At 33.1% G+C, this 20,172-nt stretch overlaps 1 protein-coding gene across 1 annotated transcript; it reads left to right on the top strand.

The window, feature by feature from the left end:
- The first annotated feature begins 3,241 nt into the window (after positions 1-3,241).
- On the top strand, positions 3,242-3,625 carry LOC113780088. Its single transcript, XM_027325907.1, has one exon. It carries the CDS (start codon positions 3,242-3,244, stop codon positions 3,623-3,625), a length of 384 nt encoding a protein of 127 aa, XP_027181708.1.
- The last annotated feature ends 16,547 nt before the right edge of the window (positions 3,626-20,172 follow it).

Genomic DNA, 20,172 nt, shown 5'->3' with positions numbered 1-20,172 from the left:
GGTCAGAGGGAATAGAAGAGAATTATAAAGCTTTTGTGAAAGCACCTATATGGGTGCAGATATGGAATTTGCCAGTTCACTGGCTATCTAAAGAGATAGGTAGAAAGATTGGGGCAATTTTCAAAGATCTTAAAGAGGTGGTTATCTCTCAGGTAGGGGGCAAAGAGGGTAGACATCTGAAAATTCTAGCCATAATAGATTTGTCCATTCCTCTGCTATGAGGAACAGTTGTAAAGGTAGCAGGATCTTTGAAATGGATGACCTTTAAGTATGAACGATACCCAGACTTTTGCTATAGTTGTGGGATTGTAGGGCACAGTGAAAGATCATGTAAAGAGAAGAGAACCATAGTGGGAAATACCTTAGAAAACCAGTATGGGCCTTGGGTGAGAGCAGGAAATAACAGAATTTCCCCACAAAAAAACCAGCTAGGAATGACTCGTCTAGTGACAAAAGATACTGAAAATTCCAGAATGGAGAGATGGTCGAACATGAGAGAATTAGGACTGAACTGAATGAGAGACTTTTGGAATCTCTGAAGACCACTGATAAGGAAAAGGAAAATAATTAGGAGTTGATGAAGGAGTTGGAGGATATGGGAATCGAACAAAGGCTGAGAGAGTCAACAAGTGATCTGGGAGATAAGAAAGATGTACAAGAATGTAGAGAGAGCTCCCTGTGCTTAGATAAGGGGAAGCTAGATCTCCCACTAGTGATACAAGTAGAAAATGTGCAGCAAATCCAAGCTGAGGAGGAAGAAATGGAGGAGGATAGAGGTCTAGACTTGTAGGAGAAGGATCAAGAAAATAGATGGAGATATGTTCCTGCAGGGGGGATAGTGCTCCAACAAGAACCCCAAAGGACAGGGAAGGTTCAAGAAGCTATTGATAAGCAAACCAAAAGGATGTTTAAAAGGCTGAAATCCCCAACAAAAACCAGAAGGCCTTTGAAGGAAATAAAAAGGAATGAAGTTAGCCAATTAAATATTAGCAAGAGGAAGATGCTGATCAGGGATGAAGAGATGGAGGAGGCAAACAATGGGTTAGTTCAGCGGAAAAAAGTCTAAGCCTATTGACGAATTGTATGCTTCTGAGATGAGTGTAGAGAAGGTGGGGTCCTTCCTGAGTGGGACCCCCCAAAAGGAAATGAGGATTTTGGTGTGGAACTGCCAAGGAGTGGGGAGCCCCTTGACAGTTCCCCATCTGAGGGAGGTGAACAACCTCTCCTCTCCAAATCTGATTTTCTTAAGTGTGACAAAAAATAGGAAACTTATCATAGATAGCATTGCTCGATGTCTTAGATTCGATAGTAATGCGGCTGTAGAAGCTATGAATAAGGCAGGTGGAATGGCCTTGTTTTGGGCAAAGGAAACACAGATTTTGGAGATCCACAAAACAGCATTCACCATTGAAGCTAAAATAGAAGACAATGACACGCAGATTGCATGGTGGTTTGTTGGTGTCTATGCTAGCTGTGAACCTCTGATAGGAGGGAACAATGGAGGGTCATGAGTGAGAGGAAAAGGTTGTGGGGAACTAGATTTTTATTACTGGGGCCTTTAATGATATTCTGTCTAACAAGGAAAAATGGGAAGGACTAGTCAGAGAGGAGAGGAGCTTTAATGATTTCAAAAATTTCATTGACCAGAATGGATCAATAGATATAGGTTTTGATGGCCAGCCTTGGACGTGGAGCAATCACTAGGATAATGTAGGAGAGGTATGACAAAGATTAGATAGATGCTTATGCAACTTTGATTGGTATCAAGAGTTTGAAAAGGCTAGATGCCAGTACATTGATACATTTGCTTCTGACCACTGTATGTTATTGTTGGACACTGCCCCAGATAAGGAAAAAAAGAAAAAGAAGTTCTATTTTGATAAGAGATAGCTCCAAAAGGAAGGGGTGTATCAGGTGGTGGAGCAAGCCTGGCAAAAGGAGGAACAAGGATCCAGAATCTTCAAAATCACTAAGAAGATCAAAAATTGCAGGATTGAACTTCTGAAATGGAGGAATTCCTTCCAGGCAAACTCTAAGAGTAGAATCTCAGACCTGAAAATAGAGTTAGTGAGAATTAGGGACTCAGATGAAGATAATAAAAAAGGAAACTTGCTGCTATTAAAGATCAGTTGAAATCAGCTTACAAGGAGGAAGAAAATTTCTGGAGTAAAAAAGCTAGAATTAGTTGGTTAAGAGAGGGAGATAAAAATACTAAGTTTTTTCACACCTATGTTAAGGGGAAAAGAGTGAGCAATAGGATTAGGAAATTGCAAAGGGAGAATGGCACCTAGACAGATAATGAGAACGAAGTAGTGACTAAAATTTCTGACTATTTTAGGGAATTGTTTAGTAGTGGAGATAGGAGTGACATGTCAGAAATTCTTGAGGGTATTCCATACTCCATAACTCAGGAGATGAATGAGAAGTTTACTAAAACAGTAGAGGATGATGAAATACATTCTGCACTCTTCTCTATGCATCCTGAAAAGCTCCTGGTCAAGATGGGATATCACCTTTGTTTTTCCAGAGATTCTGGAGTATCATTAAGGGAGACGTTATCCCAGCCATTCAAGCATTCTTTTTGCTTAAGTCTATCAACCATACTGTCATCTCTCTAATTCCCAAAGTTCTGAACCCAACTAATTTGAAAAACTTTAGACTCATCAGTCTTTGCAGTGTGCTCTACAAAATCATATCTAAAATTTTGGCCAATCGACTGAAATCTGTCCTGGATAATTGCATAAGCAAAACTCAATCAACTTTCATCCCAGATAGGCAGATTCTTGACAATGTGATTGTAGCTCATGAGTATATGCACTACCTAAAAAACAAAAGACAAGGGCAAGAAGGATATATGGCAATCAAGTTAGATATGGCCAAAACTTACGATAGAGTAGAGTGGAATTTTTTGCAGGCAATAATGAAAAAGATGGTATTTTGTTCAGAATGGATCAACTGGATTAACAGTTGCATGAAGACTGTCACCTACTCTTTCAACTGTAATGGAGAAACTAAAGGATTTGTGATACCAGGGAAAGGAATATGCCAAGGAGATTCGTTATCTCCCTACTTATTCTTAATTTGTTCAGAAGGTTTCTCTAATCTGTTAAGGAAAGCTGAGGAATGTGGCAGGATCAAAGGACTGAAAATCAGCAGGCAAGGACCTGTGATCACTCATCTTTTCTTTGCAGGCGACTCCCTCATTTTTTCTAAAGCTAACAAGCAATAGGCCACTGAAAACATGAATGTACTCAAAAGCTATGAAGTAGCCTCAGGGCAACTGATCAACCTGGAAAAGTCGGCAGTCTTTTTTAGTAGGAACATGTCCAGTAAGCAAAAGGAAGAGATTTGCCAGGCAATGGGAGGAATGGCTGAAGCAAAGCAAGGGAAATATCTGGGTCTTCCAATGGTGATTTCAAGAACTAAGGATCAGATTTTTGGTTTTATAAAAGAAAATATAAAACGGAGGTTACAAGACTGGAAAAACAAGTTCCTTAACACAGCAGGGAAAGAGGTTATGTTGAAGGCAGTTTCAATGGCCACGCCAACGTATGCCATGTCTTGCTTTAAGTTACCAAGGAAACTTTGCAAAGATATTAGTGCACTGATGGCCAACTTTTGGTAGGGAGAAACAAATGGAAAGAACAAAATGCATTGGATTTCATGGGGAAGAATGTCAATGAAAAGAAGTGAAGAAGGGCTGGGATTCAAGGATCTGGAAGCTTTCAACAAGGCACTGTTAGGGAAGAAAGTATGGATGATTCTAACCAAGCCAAATCTTCTAGTCAGCAAGGTACTGAAAGCTAAATATTTCCCCAAGGAGCCCATTTTAAAGGCCAAGGTACTCCAAAATGCCTCTTGGATTTGGAAAGGTTTAATGGGAGCAAGCAGCTTAATTGACAAAGGACTGATCAGGAGAATAGGCAATGGGAGGAGTACCAGTATTTGGGATCATAAATGGATACCAAGATCAAGCACAGGTAAACCAAATACTTGTAGACCTACTAATTGTGAGTTGAAGATGGTGAATGAACTAATCTGTCACAAAAGGTGGAATAGGAACACCATTTTCAAGACTTTTAACAGGAATGATGCTAAGAGGATCCTAAGTATTCCCATAAGCTTGTCAGGGAGGGAAGACAGTTATTTTTGGCAACAACACACAGGAGGAACTTATACAGTCAGCTCAGGGTATAACATCCTAATGGAGGATAACTGTAATGCACGGAAATGCGAAACTGCTGAAGCTGGTACAAGCTACACAGATGAGAGCCATCAAGTGAAGCAAATGTGGAATACGCTATGGAAGCTCAATATCAAACACAAAATTAAGATCTTCATCTGGAAATGCTTAAAAGGGGCATTGCCAGTAAGAGAAGCAGTGTGCAAAAAAAGGGGAAGGGATGATCCAATGTGCAGAACGTGTGGGGAGGAACATGAAGCAATCGAACACATGTTCCTCCCTATCTAACAGGGTAACTTTAAAAGGTGGTGGCTCAGAAATTTAGCAGCAAGGGAAAGACCGGAAGGAATGCAACATATTGGCCTGACTGCAAATATTTTGTGGCAAGAGTGGAAAGATAGAAACAAGAAGGAATTTGAGAGCTCTAATAGATCCTCACTAGTTAGAACAGTAGAAAAAACTCATAAAGAGTGGCTGGAGCAGGAGGAAATGGAAAACTCTAAGGGAAGGAAGAGCACAGAAGAAACAGCTCGCGAGCATGATCAGCAAAGCCAGGGCCAAGAAGAAGAAGGAACTGTTGTCCTGGAAGTGGCAACAACTAGACAGCAAGGACAGACAACACTTGGTATTGGAGTCACAGTTGGGATAACTCCATATACCAGAATTGCTGAATGGCCATTGAAGGAGAGAAGTTCAGGGAACAAAGTCCTAGATGATGCAATAGCAGTCAAACTGGTCTTATGCAAAGCAGTGCAACATCAGTGGAGCAAAGTCCAGCTTAAATTACATAACAAAGAGGTGATGAGACAAATAACTTAAATGAGACCCTTAGATAGCAGAATGGCTACTTTGCTGGAAGATATAGCTAGCATAAAGAGATTGTTTCGCATGTGCTCCTTTTGTGTGGTTAGGGAAGAAAATATGGAAGATAGTAGAAAACTCAGTGTAGATGCCTTAGGCATTATTTTGGATGAGGAAAGAAATTTTCCTCAGTATCTTTGAACACTTATTGTATAGTCCGCTCGAGCCGTTGCTTGCAAATGTAAATGCTTCACTATAATGAAAGTATTCTATTGTTTCTAAAAAAAAAGTATCAACAGTTTCTCAAAGTTATTAGATATGGAATTCAAAATTGCAGATTAACACTTTGTTGGGTGTTCCAAATTCCTGAACATTTTTGGATGGACAAATTCTGATTTACAGGTAAAACTAAAGGTTGATGATCATACTCTTTGATTGGATATATTGGGAGAAGTTCTCCTGGCATGTCTTGCTTCTTATTACTTGATCATTATAGCTATTGAGTTCTTACTTTGATTTTTGTTGGGCAAAGGCATATCTTTGGTGAGTAAAGAGACAGGCATTACAGTGAAGTACATCGTAAAGGTCCTGACAGCTGATGATATATTACGGGGCTTGGCTGCCAGTGCTTATCATACTGGTTTTTGTAGCTTTTATTGTTCTCAGGACCTATCAGAAATGGTTCTGATATTTCTGATTAGCTATAGTTAGGATCAATGTGAATAGATTTTATCTGCAATCGAATGGAATGTACAATTGAGCTTGGTTTACTAACTTTTTAGAAATTGTTCAATGATTATGATTATTTTGAGTTGGCTTTTCTAATACTTATTCGATAGTGGGTCTTTTTTTTAGGGTTAAATGCAAACACCCCACCCCAACGAACTATATACTCAATTGCAGTTTACCCGCTAAATTATAATAATAGGTATTTTGCCCCATTGAATAATATGTTTGGACAACACTATCCCTACTATCTTAAATTTTTTTCCTTTTTCTCTATTCTTTTTTTCATTTTTTTCCTTTACTCCCTTTTCTCCCTTTTCTTTTTTTATTTCTTCTTTTGCCCCGTCTCTCATGGAACTAGCCAATGTTTCCCTCCGGTGTGAAAAGACTTACATCAAAATTTTAATATTTTTAAACCACTTTTTTAATTTGTTTGTTTGTTACATACATTCTTAATAATTTATCATAAACTCTTTGTTATTACAAAATATATGTAGCTTATATCGTAAAGTGTATTAATCTAGTAATTCAACAATTTAAGTACCTATAAACCAATTAAGAGTTCACAATTACTCAACTACTTATAACAAAAGTAACATATTATATATCACATAAAAAAGAAAAGTTAACAATTGTTATTTATAGTGAAATAAAAAGATAAGAATAAACAACAACAGTAGTTCATTTTTATTTGTTATTGATACTACTAATAATTGATTAATCGATATCTTTATTTTGTTATTATATATTTGAATGGTTCAATTTCTTAAATGACACTGACTTCAACATTTGGAGAAAAAAAATCTTGTATTCCATAGAATTCTTTTATATAATATTGACATATGAAATTAAGAAATAAACATGTTTTGACTAATCCACTATACTGATTTAAACCATGTTTAAAGGAATAAAAAGGGAAGAATCTTAAAAGAAAATGATAGGGAAAAAAGAAAAATAATAATGTTTAAGATAAAAGGGGTAGATTTGTCCAACAATATCATGAAAGGCGGTAAAGTGCCCATAAACATAGTTTTGGAGGTAAACTACAACAAGGTATATAGATTATGGGAGTTTTTTGCATTTAACCCTTTTTTTATTTGCTTTGAATATCAATATGTTTTAATTATTATTTCACTTGCATCATAAATATCTTTTTTAATTATATATTTTTATATTTTAAATCATTTATTTATCTTTTTTATCTCACACGTCACATGACTTTTATCTCAAGTAATACTTTATACAAAAATGCTCATAACGTTGTTACGACTATGTAGATATGCACATTTTACCTCAGCATAGAATTAAAAGGACATTCATGGAATATGATGTTGACTTCAAACTTTTTCCATGCATGGTTATTAAATTCGGTCTAATTCGACGATCGAACCGGTCAATCCAGTGAACCAGCCATTGTGTCGGGTTGGATTTTAAATTAGAGCGTTTGAGCATGAAAACCGTTGACTCTAGCAGTTCAATCGGATTAAATAAAAAATTCAGCCGATTTTGTGGAAAAAATTTGTTGGTTTTACTAGGATTCAAACCTCGGACTTTTGGCAATTGCTATAATATGCTTACTACCAAGCTACTTGGTCACGTGTTAGAAGAATTAACTTTCTTATAATATATAAATGTTTTGTCAATTCTATCTTTTTTTTTTAATTTCTCTAAAATAAATTTATTTGGAATCTTTTAATAAAAATTTATGACCCCCTTCCCAAACTCTATAAGTTATAAAATGGATTTCAAAAATGACATATTACATAATTTATTTTAAAGACAAATATTATTTTTAATAATTTTTTGCACTTAAAATTCGTAATATAAGCTATATAATTACACTAAATATAGATAAAATTCTACACTTGAAGTTTGGTGGATTATTAAATAAATTTTTGTTTTATTAATTCTTATATGAATTAATTATTCTATAGCAAATTAAATTAAATGAGCATTTGCTGTAACATTGTTTATTACAATTTATATTATATATCTTATATCAAAAATCATGAAACATAATATTTAAATATATTTAGTGACCCACTAGTTCAACCAGTCACCCATTGGTTGAACCAGCGATCCGTTAACCCACTGATTGAACCAGTGATCCGTTGACCCATCTCCTTCTCTGAGTTCCTTTCCGGGTCGGGTTTAATAACTATGCTTCCATGGAATATGATGCAACAACAATTGTTTGAGTTTTTTATTAATTCAAAATTTCAAATTCAATCATCTTGGAAAATGGCTTTCTTAAAAGATAAAATTCAGTCCCATCAGGAAAGCAATCATTTCGACGCAAACTTGTTGCTCTTTCCTTAGCCCATGACTATTTGAGGAATAGGACAGAGAGTCCTTGGATATTAGCTGACCTAAACTGAAAGAGATAATGAGAACAGCTATCGCTTCAAAACCTTCATCCAAATAACTACCTCCATCCAAGCCACAGCTTCGACAAGCAATTAACAGAAAAAGTCAAGTGCATGGTCATGCAAACAATGATCAAATAAACGAATCCGAATCAGCAAAGCTGCATGATTTTTCTCCAAACTAGTTACATAAGATTAAGCGACTAATACATTGGGAAACAGATCAAATTAATGATGCCTGCAAGGTTAACAAGAATATTAGGCTTCGTTTAGATTGAGTAATTTGATAAAAGATTTGAAATTCATTCAAATTAGATAATTCTGCTCTAACCTATATCTGATTTTGACTGTAATAACTAATCCACAATGTTTATACATCACGTTTTTCTTTGTTTGCTTTGGTGTGGATAATTTTGGTAGAAGGACAGCAATCCCTGAGATTTCAAACTGCTTCTTGAGTTCGTTTACCAGGTTCATGTTTTCTTGATTCTCATTTGGGGACAAGAAATGTAACTCAACAAAGAAAATAGTTATCCAATAGACAGCACAAAAGGTGATCCGTTATTACCACTTTACCTCCTTAAACTATATCATTACTATATGTTTACTTCCTAATATTATCTTTTAGTCATTTCACCCCATATGCAATTCATCTCCACATGTTAAAAAATTTCAGACAAAAGTACTTTTTTATTTTATAGCATTACTACATTGTTATTATCACTTTACCCTTTTAAATGGTAGTGGTACAATCGCTTTACTCCCTAATATTATTTTCTAGGCATTTACTTCATCGTTAATCTAACCAGTATGTTCAAAAAAATTTAAATGTATTTATCCTTTTTTATATATAATTAAAAATAAAAAATTGGAATTGTCATTCTTCCTTTTTTTCACTCTAACAGTTCCAAAAACATAAAAATAAAAGAGGTTTCTCAAATTTCTTTTTTCACACTTATTAATACTAGAAAAAAAGAGAGAGGAGAGAAGGAGACAGAAAATTAGATTTTAAAAAGATAGAAAATAAGGAAGAATTTAATAGTATCGTATTACTTTAACATGGTCGGGGTTAGAATTGGAACTGGATGGTAAACTAAAAAGTAAAATAATTTTAAAATAATAAAAATATTGAATTCTTTCTTATTTGTATTTTTTTAAAAAAAGAACCGAGCTCTTTCTCTGTCTCTCTCTCTCTTTCTCTCTCCCTCTTCCCCATCTTCTTATTTCTTTTTTAAAATATTAATAAAATTGTCAAGAAGAAAGAGATTAATGCTTTAAACTTTTTTCCTTGATACTAAAAAGAAAAAGAACCACTCTAAATTTTTTATTGTTTTTATTATACAAAAAGTAAGGTACTTTTTTCTAAAATTTTTTAACTTACTAACTTGGTTTAATGGTGGGATAAGGTGCTTAAAAAAATTACTTTAGGGGGTAAATTGATAATAAGGCTTAGTTTATGGGAGCAAAGTGACAATAATTTTAAAGGTTAAACATGTCTTTTCACTTAAATTAACAAACTCTGTTAACTTTAACCATTAGTTTTGGGGATAAAGTGACTAAAAAGTAACGTTAAGTGGGAAATTGATAGTGACATCAAATATTATGGGATTAAGTGCTAATAATCCTAATTTTAATGTGACATGCTAAAGTTTATTTAGTTCACTCCCTTCGAATGTTGTACAATTGATATAGGGAATCACAGATGGTGACTGATGAGAGACTAGCCATCAAATTTTTCCTATTGAGGCATTTAAATATTGTGACGACCCCACCTCTCCCTAGGGCGTACCCCAGAATTTAGCGGACCGCCTGTCCAACTCTCGCCAGGACTCACTCACTCATTTCAAGAAAATAAGTTACAACTTCAAAAGTAAAGGAAATAACAGTTTCCAAGTTTAGAAAGTACATTTATACTCATTTCTATCTCAAACGTTCATACGTTTTCAAATATAACAAAAGATCAAAGTTCTAGTTGCATTTCTAACCCTAATCGAGCATTAGCGCTAGTAGAATTATAAACGTGAAAAGTCTAGACAAAACAAACATTTCCACCTTCATGCTTATGCTCGTACCCTTTGTAAGGAAAACAAAAACTAATAGAGTGAGCCAAAACTCAGTGAGGTTCCAAAACTTCATGCAGACCCAAATAGCAAGTTGGTAATTATGTAAAACTTGAAATTTTAAAATGAGCGAGCGTACAAGTTCATAAAAAGAAACAATAAGACTACAAGTAATAAATTGACTAAATATACAACATTTTCAAATATAAGGATACAGAGGGCTCTTAAGAGCCAAATTCCCGTTGCATTATTTGATCCGAACTCGTTGACACTCCGTCAACGTTTAAAGAAGCAAAACCATGACCGTAGATCTTCACTTTACACCAATTTCCATCCACCAATCAACCTCCTACCTAGGGATGGCAATGGGAGCGGGTGCCCGCGGGGGGCTCACAGGGCGGGGGTTGGGGCGGGGGCGGGGGGAATTTTTCCCCCCGCTTAGAAACGGGGCGGGGGTATACTCCCCCGCCCCATCCCCCGCCCCGCCACCAGCAAAAAAAATATATATATATATATATATATAAATGACTATATATTATATGTAAGTTAATTAGTTATAAACTTATGATAATTATATTATTAGTTAGATGTATTATATAATGTATATTAGTTTATGTAATATAATTGATATTATCAATTATATGAATAATTATACATGTCTACTAATAGAATTTATTAATTAGTTATACTAAATTTACTAATACATTTATACTAAATTTCTAATTACACTTAATAGAATAACACTTTTTTCTCAAAAAAAAGCACAAACACAATGATGAATTAGTGATTGCATTTGTACTAAAAGTGAAAATTTGACTATTTTAGTTATATTTATTTCATCATATTGGATTGTATTCAAATAACTTCTGTTTGATTGTTTTTATGAGTTTCAATTGTAAAATTACAATGAATAATAATTTGGTGATGTGTTATATTTTAGTACTTGATTATTTATTAAAATTTAATTATAATAAAATTATATAATAAAATTTTATTAACCCCGCGGGGGCAGCGGGGGAAGGCGGGGCGGGGGTGGGGCGGGGCGGGGCGGGAGGAGCAGGAGGCGGGGGACGGGGGGAACTAATAGGCAACGGGGCGGGGAACGGGGGAGGGGTCCCCCGCCCCAACCCCGCCCCGTTGCCATCCCTACTCCTACCGGGCCCAAACTCCAAATTAAGAGTGATGGTAATATTCGAGTATACCGAATCTAGTGGATCATATCCAAATGATTACACAACAAACAATAAACAATAAACAGTACCTATGGTTCGCCAGTCTTCTCGATCAAGTCTTTACTGGCTCGATTCGACTGACTAACCAATAGGGTGAGGATCCCAGGTAGTATTCAAGTTGTACACATGTATATCAAGTCAATAATAACCAGTAAATAGTAAGAAATTGCATTAGGGCAAGTGTGATCAAGTACACCCTTGCCCGTCCAAACAAGTCAAGTATTTCTTTCAAATATCAAGTTCAATCACGCACATGGAAACACTCACCAATGAGTTATTGCTTTTTAAAACCACGCTCAAGTTCAACTCCCTGACCCAAATCTGCGATAAAATACCGTTTAACAGTTTGAAATCAATTAGGGTTCAAACTATAGGAGTTTCGCTTAAAGAAAATCAAGTAAATAATACCCATTTAAGTAGTATTCATTTTACTTATCAAACCCTACAAAATTCATTGATAAAGAAGCGATTAAAACTTTTAAGTTCGCAATTTGGTCTAAAAGACAAGAAAAACATATTAATAGTGGTCGCTACTTTCGCCTTTTAAAGGGTACGAATTTTGGCAAAAATTCAGCTTATGTACTCCTATTAAGGAAAACTTGAATACTTTAACCAATTCAAGTTCAATTCAACCACGAATCATGGCTTAAGTTCCAATTTCACTCGCTTATCCTACGGAAGAAAATTTTGGGCAGCATTTTCTTTGTGTTTACCTAATTTTCCAGCCATTTTCAAGGCTTCATTTTCTTCTCAAATCAGCCCAATTCAAATACCATAAGTAAGCATATCAAGATAGCTCTTCATCTAGGTTAAAAACCATCAAATTATAACTCATTTCTAACAAGTAACTATCCAATATCAAAGCTGAAAATTTTTTAACAAAGCTGGAAATTCGTCTTTTAAAGCTAAAAGTCACAATCATGCTACTAATCACCTCACAAATTCCATATCCAAGCTCCATACCAACATAAAATAGTTGAACAACATAACCAAGGCTGAAAATTACAAGACCCTAGCTGAAATTTCACTAATCAACACCAAAACTAGAAGATCATCCATAATATTTCAAGATTCAAACCATCTACACCAAATTTAACAAGAATAAGGAAGAGAAAAGAAGTGGATGAACTTATACCTTCCAAAACTACTTGAGAAGTGAAAAACAAAAGTTTTCCTTTCCAAACAACTCCACAACAAGCTTCCTTAGGTCCTTGGTGCTAGTTCAATCGGTTTAGATTTTGAGATTTCAACTCAAACAAGGCAAGATTCAAGGGAGGAATGGAAGTTTTTCTCCTCTCTTCTCCTCTCCTAGTTTCGGCCAAGCCAACCAAAAATGAAGCAAATTTGGTCCAAGGGAAAGATAAGGAGAAAGAAAGTTGTCTTAGTGAAACAACCCTTGGATCTTTGATACTTGGCAAGGCCAAGTTTTCTCTCTTTTTTCTTTTTCTTTTCTTTCCTTTTCCTTAGTCAAGGATTTCGGCTGCTTTAGGGGTAATTTAGAGCTGATTAGCTGAAATAAAAACAAGAGGATTAGGGTAAGAAAATAGTGGTCAAGTGGTGTACTCGATCGATAACAAACGGTGCACGTCGGTTCAAGACTATTTTCCTTAACTCTCTCGTACTTGTGTTTTAACTTCTGATTCACTAACTTATTATTAGCACTTCTAATCATACACTTCCCCTTATCTAATATTCACTCTTATCCACCAAATTTAATACACTCACCTCACCAATTAATCACACTACCAAAATACACAAAAACCTTAGCTTATCGTAACTATAAAAGTAAAAGTAAAACTCTCGATTCTATTATCTATTACAACTATTGAGGGAGTAAATTAGTAGTAAAGATATTATAAAGTAACTTATTCAAAATAAAAGGGAATTTTTGAGAAAATATAGGGAATTTTGCAAGTCCTCACAAATATTCAATGATTTCCTAGAAAAAAATGACAGAAAGATTATTCTTAGTGTAACTTGAACCATAATTACTTGCTGCAATGCAGGATCAAACCAAAAGGTTTTTGTGCCCTCTGAGAAAAATATGTAGTTTGTGTCTTGTGCTTACATAATGTGCCAATTGGAAGTTAACGCCACAACTTCATTGCCGAATAGACAGATATTAGCAGCATTTCTAATCGGACTGAGACAAGCGAAATTTAGTAATTTACTTAATAATAGTGTCTGAATACAATTTTATAGTTTGATTGAAGAAATAAAGGCAGAATAGAACATAAGGTGCATTTAACACTGCAATGACCAAGTAATGGCACAATATCCACCACAAAAAATAAAAGCCGCATTTCTCATGTCCTTTCCTCAAAAACCATATTTTCTTTTATAAAACATCATAATTTTATTAAAATATGTACTAATGGTAGAAGTTATATCATCAAATATACACATACATATCAAAGAACAGATATGAATGATGGATACTACAGATCTGAAGAACAGATAAAAATTATATTTTAAAGCTTCAAAAAATATTTTAAAAATAAGATAAAATAATTGTAAACCCATGAACATGCATATTTTTAATTGCTAGATCTATTAGTTAACTGTTTCAAATTCACATATTATGATGAGATCTATCAAATAGACTCAAGAAATTTCAAATGTAATAATCAAAATTTGAAAATTTTAGATCTAATGAAAGAAAATTAATTAAAAAAACTACCTAAAACATTTACTAGGAGTTTTGGGAAGAAAACTCCCACTAAAAAAATTTTAGGTGAGATGAAAAACTCTCATTAGATAAGAGAGAAAAAACTTTCACTAGAAATTTTAGAACAAATTTTATTCTCACAAACGAAAACAAACTAGAGAGATGACTACTCCCATAGAAAAATATATTAAAAAAAAATCTATTCTCTCTCTCATAGGATGAGAGTTGGAATAAGTTTTTGCTAAAGAGCTTTTCTACAAGAAAGGAAAGAGAGAATTAGTTTTTCTGATTGAATCACTCAAAAACCATAATATGAATATTTAAGATAGAAAAGCAAAACATATTATACTCACTTAAAGTTATTAAGGAAGTATTTACATTAGACTAATTCCTCTCTGCCGCTTCACTTTTAAACTTTTTAGTCTAAACAACCCTTATCTATATATATATATATATATATATATATATATATATAAAGTTATTTTAATTAGAGTGTTTCTCACTCCTATGTGGCATGTCTAATTGAAGAAAATTAACGGGTTTATGGGTCATTTGGATTTTACCCATATTGAATACTATATTATATGTTTAAAAAGTATCCCTAATTTAAAAATAAATTTAAAAAATAACTAATCTTATCTTAATGATATCTAAAATAACTAATCTTATCTTAATGATATCTGTCTTCTATCAAATTACTACATAGATCTATAGTAAAGTCTTTTCCAAATTACACTTATTAAAATCTTATATATTCCATAAATTACTTTCTTTCATCACCATATCGCTAATTAGTATTCAAATTGTTCATCATCTCTTCCCTTAATTTTGAATTAACTTAGTCTAAAAAAGAGAATTAATTGTTACACCGATAGAATTACCAATATTGTTGGAAACTAAATATTTATTGATGAAAAAAAACGGATTGCTAGATCTTTTCTACTTAATTAAATGTGAATATATAGTTCTAGGTTTATGGTCATTATAAAAATTTAAATTATCTAAAAGAATATTTATATATATAAAAAAAAAGAATATCTACCAAGTTTTTTATATGGGATACATTATTAGATGCATACTATCATATTATATTGAAAGTATGTGAACAAATTTTTAAAAAGTAGTAAATAATTGAACATTTAGAATACATTAATTTTTTAGAGTTAATATGAATGGACATGTAGGATTGTTGTTAATTTTCGTATTTAAATTATTCATATTTGTATAATTCATAATAAATAAAAAAAATCGTGTTAAGATACAGACAAAATTCTAGTTATATGTAAAATCTTCTAGCTATGCCTCCTATTTCCAGTTCCCTACCCCAAAATAAAATAGATCGTGCGTAAAAGTCATAAAATTGATCCTGTATATACACAGACACATTTTTGTCTGAGAAATTGAATTAACATTGATCCTGTATATACACTAATTCTGCAGCTTCGTGGACAAATAACATTGATCAACTAAAGTTCCACGACCATACACTATATGAAAAGAAAAATGCTTTCCTCTGCGAAAAGCGACTCAACACGACACTTGTAGTAGTTAACGACATATAATAGACCCACCTGGTCTTGCAACTTTCCCTTATTTTGTTTGTCACGTTGTGTCGTAATGGCGTGCCATATGAAAATGTCGCGTTATGGAGGAATGCTGATATGAAAAATGGACCATTAAAATTAAATAACTGAAAACATTTTCATAGACTACTCTTAGTTGGGAATATATATTTATTTATGGGTCATGTTGCCAGATTAATCTTATATGGAGATAAGTGATACATTTTCATATACTAATTTGACAATTACGAGGTTATGTAGTTGTGTTTAACGTTGCTGCATCAAAAGTATATGAATTATTGGAAATTGAACAAAAGACGTTTCAGTGTTTCTAGGTATTGAACAGACTTCTACCACCCGTAACGGCATTTCTTGGCAAAATCATTCATGGAATAATCTATATATCTATATAAATTTGAGGAGGAGTTTTCAGTAACAAGCCTCCACACGCCTTCCCATTCTCAATTACATTTTCTAGCATTTTATATTTAATTTATATCGTAAAATACATCATATCCGCATTTGAACACACGACCACGTTTTTATCAAATAAGAATTCCATTTCAACTAACACTCCTCCCTTCACACACCTTTCCACTCCAATTAATACTCCTCCAATTAACAATTCCACTCTGATTAAAACTCCTCCAACCCAATAATAAGAGATAACAACATAATTTCACCAAAAACCGCAATTAATCATCTCTTTCAACTTCTTTTTGGTATCGATCTTAGCTCTCAACTTAATTTCACCATGGAACATGCCCGCTGACAAACATTTCACCAACACCTAAATTTCAAACTCGCCAAATTGCAAAGAAGGAAACATTTGCAATCACACCTATAGTAAAAATTCTCCCAATTAATTAACGAACAATTATCTATATATTATTTTGAAATAATAATTGTAATCTATACATTTTTTAATGATTTTAGATTAAATATTTTCGGATACTTACTTACATTCAAAGCATTAACATAGATAATATGTTTCATGAGTTATACAAAAATTGTGGACAACCATGTCAATCTCATTTTTAAAAAATGGTGTGTATCCATTGTAATGACGTAGTCGACACTATTGTCAGGTAATTATTTTCACATATTTTTAATTTTAATTATATAAATTATTTATAGGTATATATTTTTATACAATATTATTTACAAACTTTCTAAAACAAATGATAATTCTGAATTCCGTATGCTCTTAATTGTTAGGAAAACGGAGGTACATTGTTCGACCAATATATTAATTCATACAAAAATCATGCATTCTCATTTATAGTACGAACTCCATAAAATTCAACAGAATCAATTAAATCCCCAATGGTGGCATTCGTACTCAAAATTGATTGATGTGAAAAATGTTTCCACCTTCATAGAAGATTATCAAATCGAAGGCAAAATATTTGTAAGTATTTCATTTACTTATCAAATTAAATATTTAGTTACATTTAATTGAACCCTTATGTCACTCAATTTATGATATAGATTTCTACTTTTTTTTTCAAGATCCAACTTCCATCAACGTGGTAGTTTATAAATAATGAGGATGTTTTTATCATATATTGAACTATTGCTACAAAATCTCATTTTTTTAACTATACTTTCATGTGCTCTAAATTATACGAATAATTACACACATTTCTTACTCTTTTTAAATTCCTCCCTCGATTATAATTTCTTTCAAAAATATGATCTATTGTGTGTAGCATGGGTGTTTAGACGAGTATGCTTAATTTACCACACACAAGTTTTTTTTTTTTCACGATGCACAAGTAAAGTTTATAATTAAAATAAAATTATTTGTGAAAACTTGATGGAATTTTGTAAAAGGATAATATAAGCAGAAATTGGTGAGCCAAGAATTATGTTCGAAAAAAAAAAAGAAAATAAAACAGTGGACACTCATTAAACAAACTTTTTATTCAAATTGAAAAAAGAAACACAAAACCCATCTTAAATGTTACTTTTTTCTATCTCTCACCAGCTTACTTTCTTCAGTATGGCAGATTAGCACCGGAAGCATGCAACTCCATTGCCCCCAACAAAACTTCCATTAATCTATATAAAACTGAGAATATTTTTTTCTCTCATTTAAAAATTAAAGTCATAAAAAACCTATATGGCTACTTTTGTGATTTGATTGGAATTAGATACTGAACTATGATTAAACAATGTGATTTGCTTAGCTACATATCTTTGCCACATATTCTATTTAAATGTTTTGTACTCAACTCATATTAAAATTTTTAAATAAATATACAATAAAATAGAAGTTCATAATCTCCAATCATGTTTACTTTTTTCTTAAAACAAAATTCATCATTTAATATGCCTAGCAGTATAGGATTCAATGAAATTAATAGACCCATTACCCTAGCATTCTCTTCGGGTTGCACTTCAATTCTTTCTTCTCTTTTTATTTTCATGTCAACTACCAAATTTTAAGAAGTTCAACTGCTTCCTAGATCGCTTCATTTACCATTTTGCTATTCGCTTTTTAGTGTCATTTTCAATTTTAAATTGACAAGATCCGGGTTGAGAGACCCAGTCCAAATTCAACTGTTATAGTCTATTATTTTAATTTTTAGTGTTTTCATTTTGTTTATCAGTTATTTTTAGAGCACTGTACGACCATTAACACAAAATGTTTCAACTAGATAAAAATGTCTGGGAAAAAATGGGAGGGAATTTTTAAGCTTAAAACTGTAATGGAAAAGGGTATCTATGGAATTACATTATATGCCAAAATCACAGGGTGTGTTTGAATAGGAGATTATTTGTAAAAAATTATTTAATCCAATACTGTAACACTTTTTATAATGTGATGTATTTGAAAAACACAGGGTGTGTTTTAGATAGGAGATTATTTGTAAAAATTACTTAGCCTAATAATGTAATACTTTTTGTGATATGATATATGCGAAATGAAAGGTAGTTAAAATTATAAAATTTAGTCTAATAGTGTAGCATTTTTTATAATATAATATATGTGAAATAAAAAAAATAGTTGAAATTATAAAAAGTGTTAGGGAGAAATATATCAAGAAAGTCCATCAAAGAGACCCAAATGTAAGTCAGAAATTCAACATTGATCCAAAAACTTACGTTGTTAGATCTCGGACCCTTACTTATATATTTAATCATTCTTTTTCCATCTCTCGAACCAATATGGAACACAATTCCCTACTCATGAATCTAACAATCTCCTCTTTCATGAGTAAACCCTCACATTAAACCCAAATTCACGAACTCTTTTTCGAACCTATTTTAATACTGAACATAAGCCCACTTTAATATTTAACGTAAGTCCACCTTAACTTTCGAACCAATATGGGACACGAATCCCTATTCATGAATCTAATAATCTTCTTATTCATGAGTAACCCCTCACATTGAATTCAAATTTACACTCTATTCTTTGAATCCACTTTAATAATCAATGCAACCACATTAACATCCAAGGCCATTTCTTCTCAATCAAGGATCCACTCTTCTTCAACATCTAAACCGGACCAACGTGGGACACAATTTTCTTACTAATAAATCTAACAATCTCTCTTTTCATGAGTAACCCCTCATATTAAATTTAAGTTTATAAGCTTTTTTTAAATCCACTTTAATACTTAATGTAAGTCCATTTTAACACCTAAAACCACTTCTTTTCCCAATCATGACCCACTCTTCTTTAACATTCAAATTAGATCTTGAACCTCTATCAGCCCTTGGTTCCTTGATCTAATATCAACTGAACTCCCTATCAACCCTTGACTCCTTGGTCTAACACCAATTGGATCTCTTGCTAAACTCATGGCGCATCTAGTCTAACACTTGCCAAATCTCTTTGGACACTTTAATTTAGTCCGCACCATCAAGAAAAGAATTTCATTGGTCTACCTTCAAGAGGAACCACTTGTCAATAAGTAGCCTAGTATTAACACCCAAGGTCATTTCTTCTCCCAATCATAGACCCACTCTTCTTCAACATCCAAATTGGATCTCGGATCGCTATCAACCCTTGACTCCTTAGTTTAGCATTAACTGGACCCCCTGCTAAACTCATGGCACATCTGGTTCAACACCAGTCAAATCTCTTTGACACTTTAATCCACTACCAAGAAGAGAAATTCATCGGCCCATCTTTGAGAAGAATCCACTTGTCAATAAGTAACCCAATTTCACAGTCAAAGATTTTGATACCACTTGTTAGGGAGAAATACATTGAAAGAGTCCATAAAAGAGGTCCAATATATAAGTCAGGAATCCAACATTGATCCAAAAACTTAAGCTGTTAGATTTCTACCTTTATTTACATATTTAACTGCTCTTTCTTTATCTCTCAAACCAATATAGGAGACAATTCTGTACTCATGAACCTAACAATAAGGTTGTTGAAAATTGTGTTTCTGATACAAACAAAAAAATATCTAAAAAAATTTCAAATAATGTGTGTATATGTAGTGTGTATATATAGTGTACGTACATGTAATATATATATATACACACACACATTTAGGTATAAAATAAGCATAAACAGATTAAAATCGAAAGGATGGAATACTGAATAGAAA

Source organism: Coffea eugenioides, chromosome 8 (assembly GCF_003713205.1).
Source record: "Coffea eugenioides isolate CCC68of chromosome 8, Ceug_1.0, whole genome shotgun sequence".
In the NCBI taxonomy this organism is placed as follows: domain Eukaryota; kingdom Viridiplantae; phylum Streptophyta; class Magnoliopsida; order Gentianales; family Rubiaceae; genus Coffea; species Coffea eugenioides.
This window is presented reverse-complemented; position numbering and strand designations above follow the sequence as displayed.

Excerpts from the sequence above, each read along its gene's own strand:
- LOC113780088 (XM_027325907.1), top strand. The coding sequence starts at position 3,242 with ATGAATGTACTCAAAAGCTATGAAGTAGCCTCAGGGCAACTGATCAAC.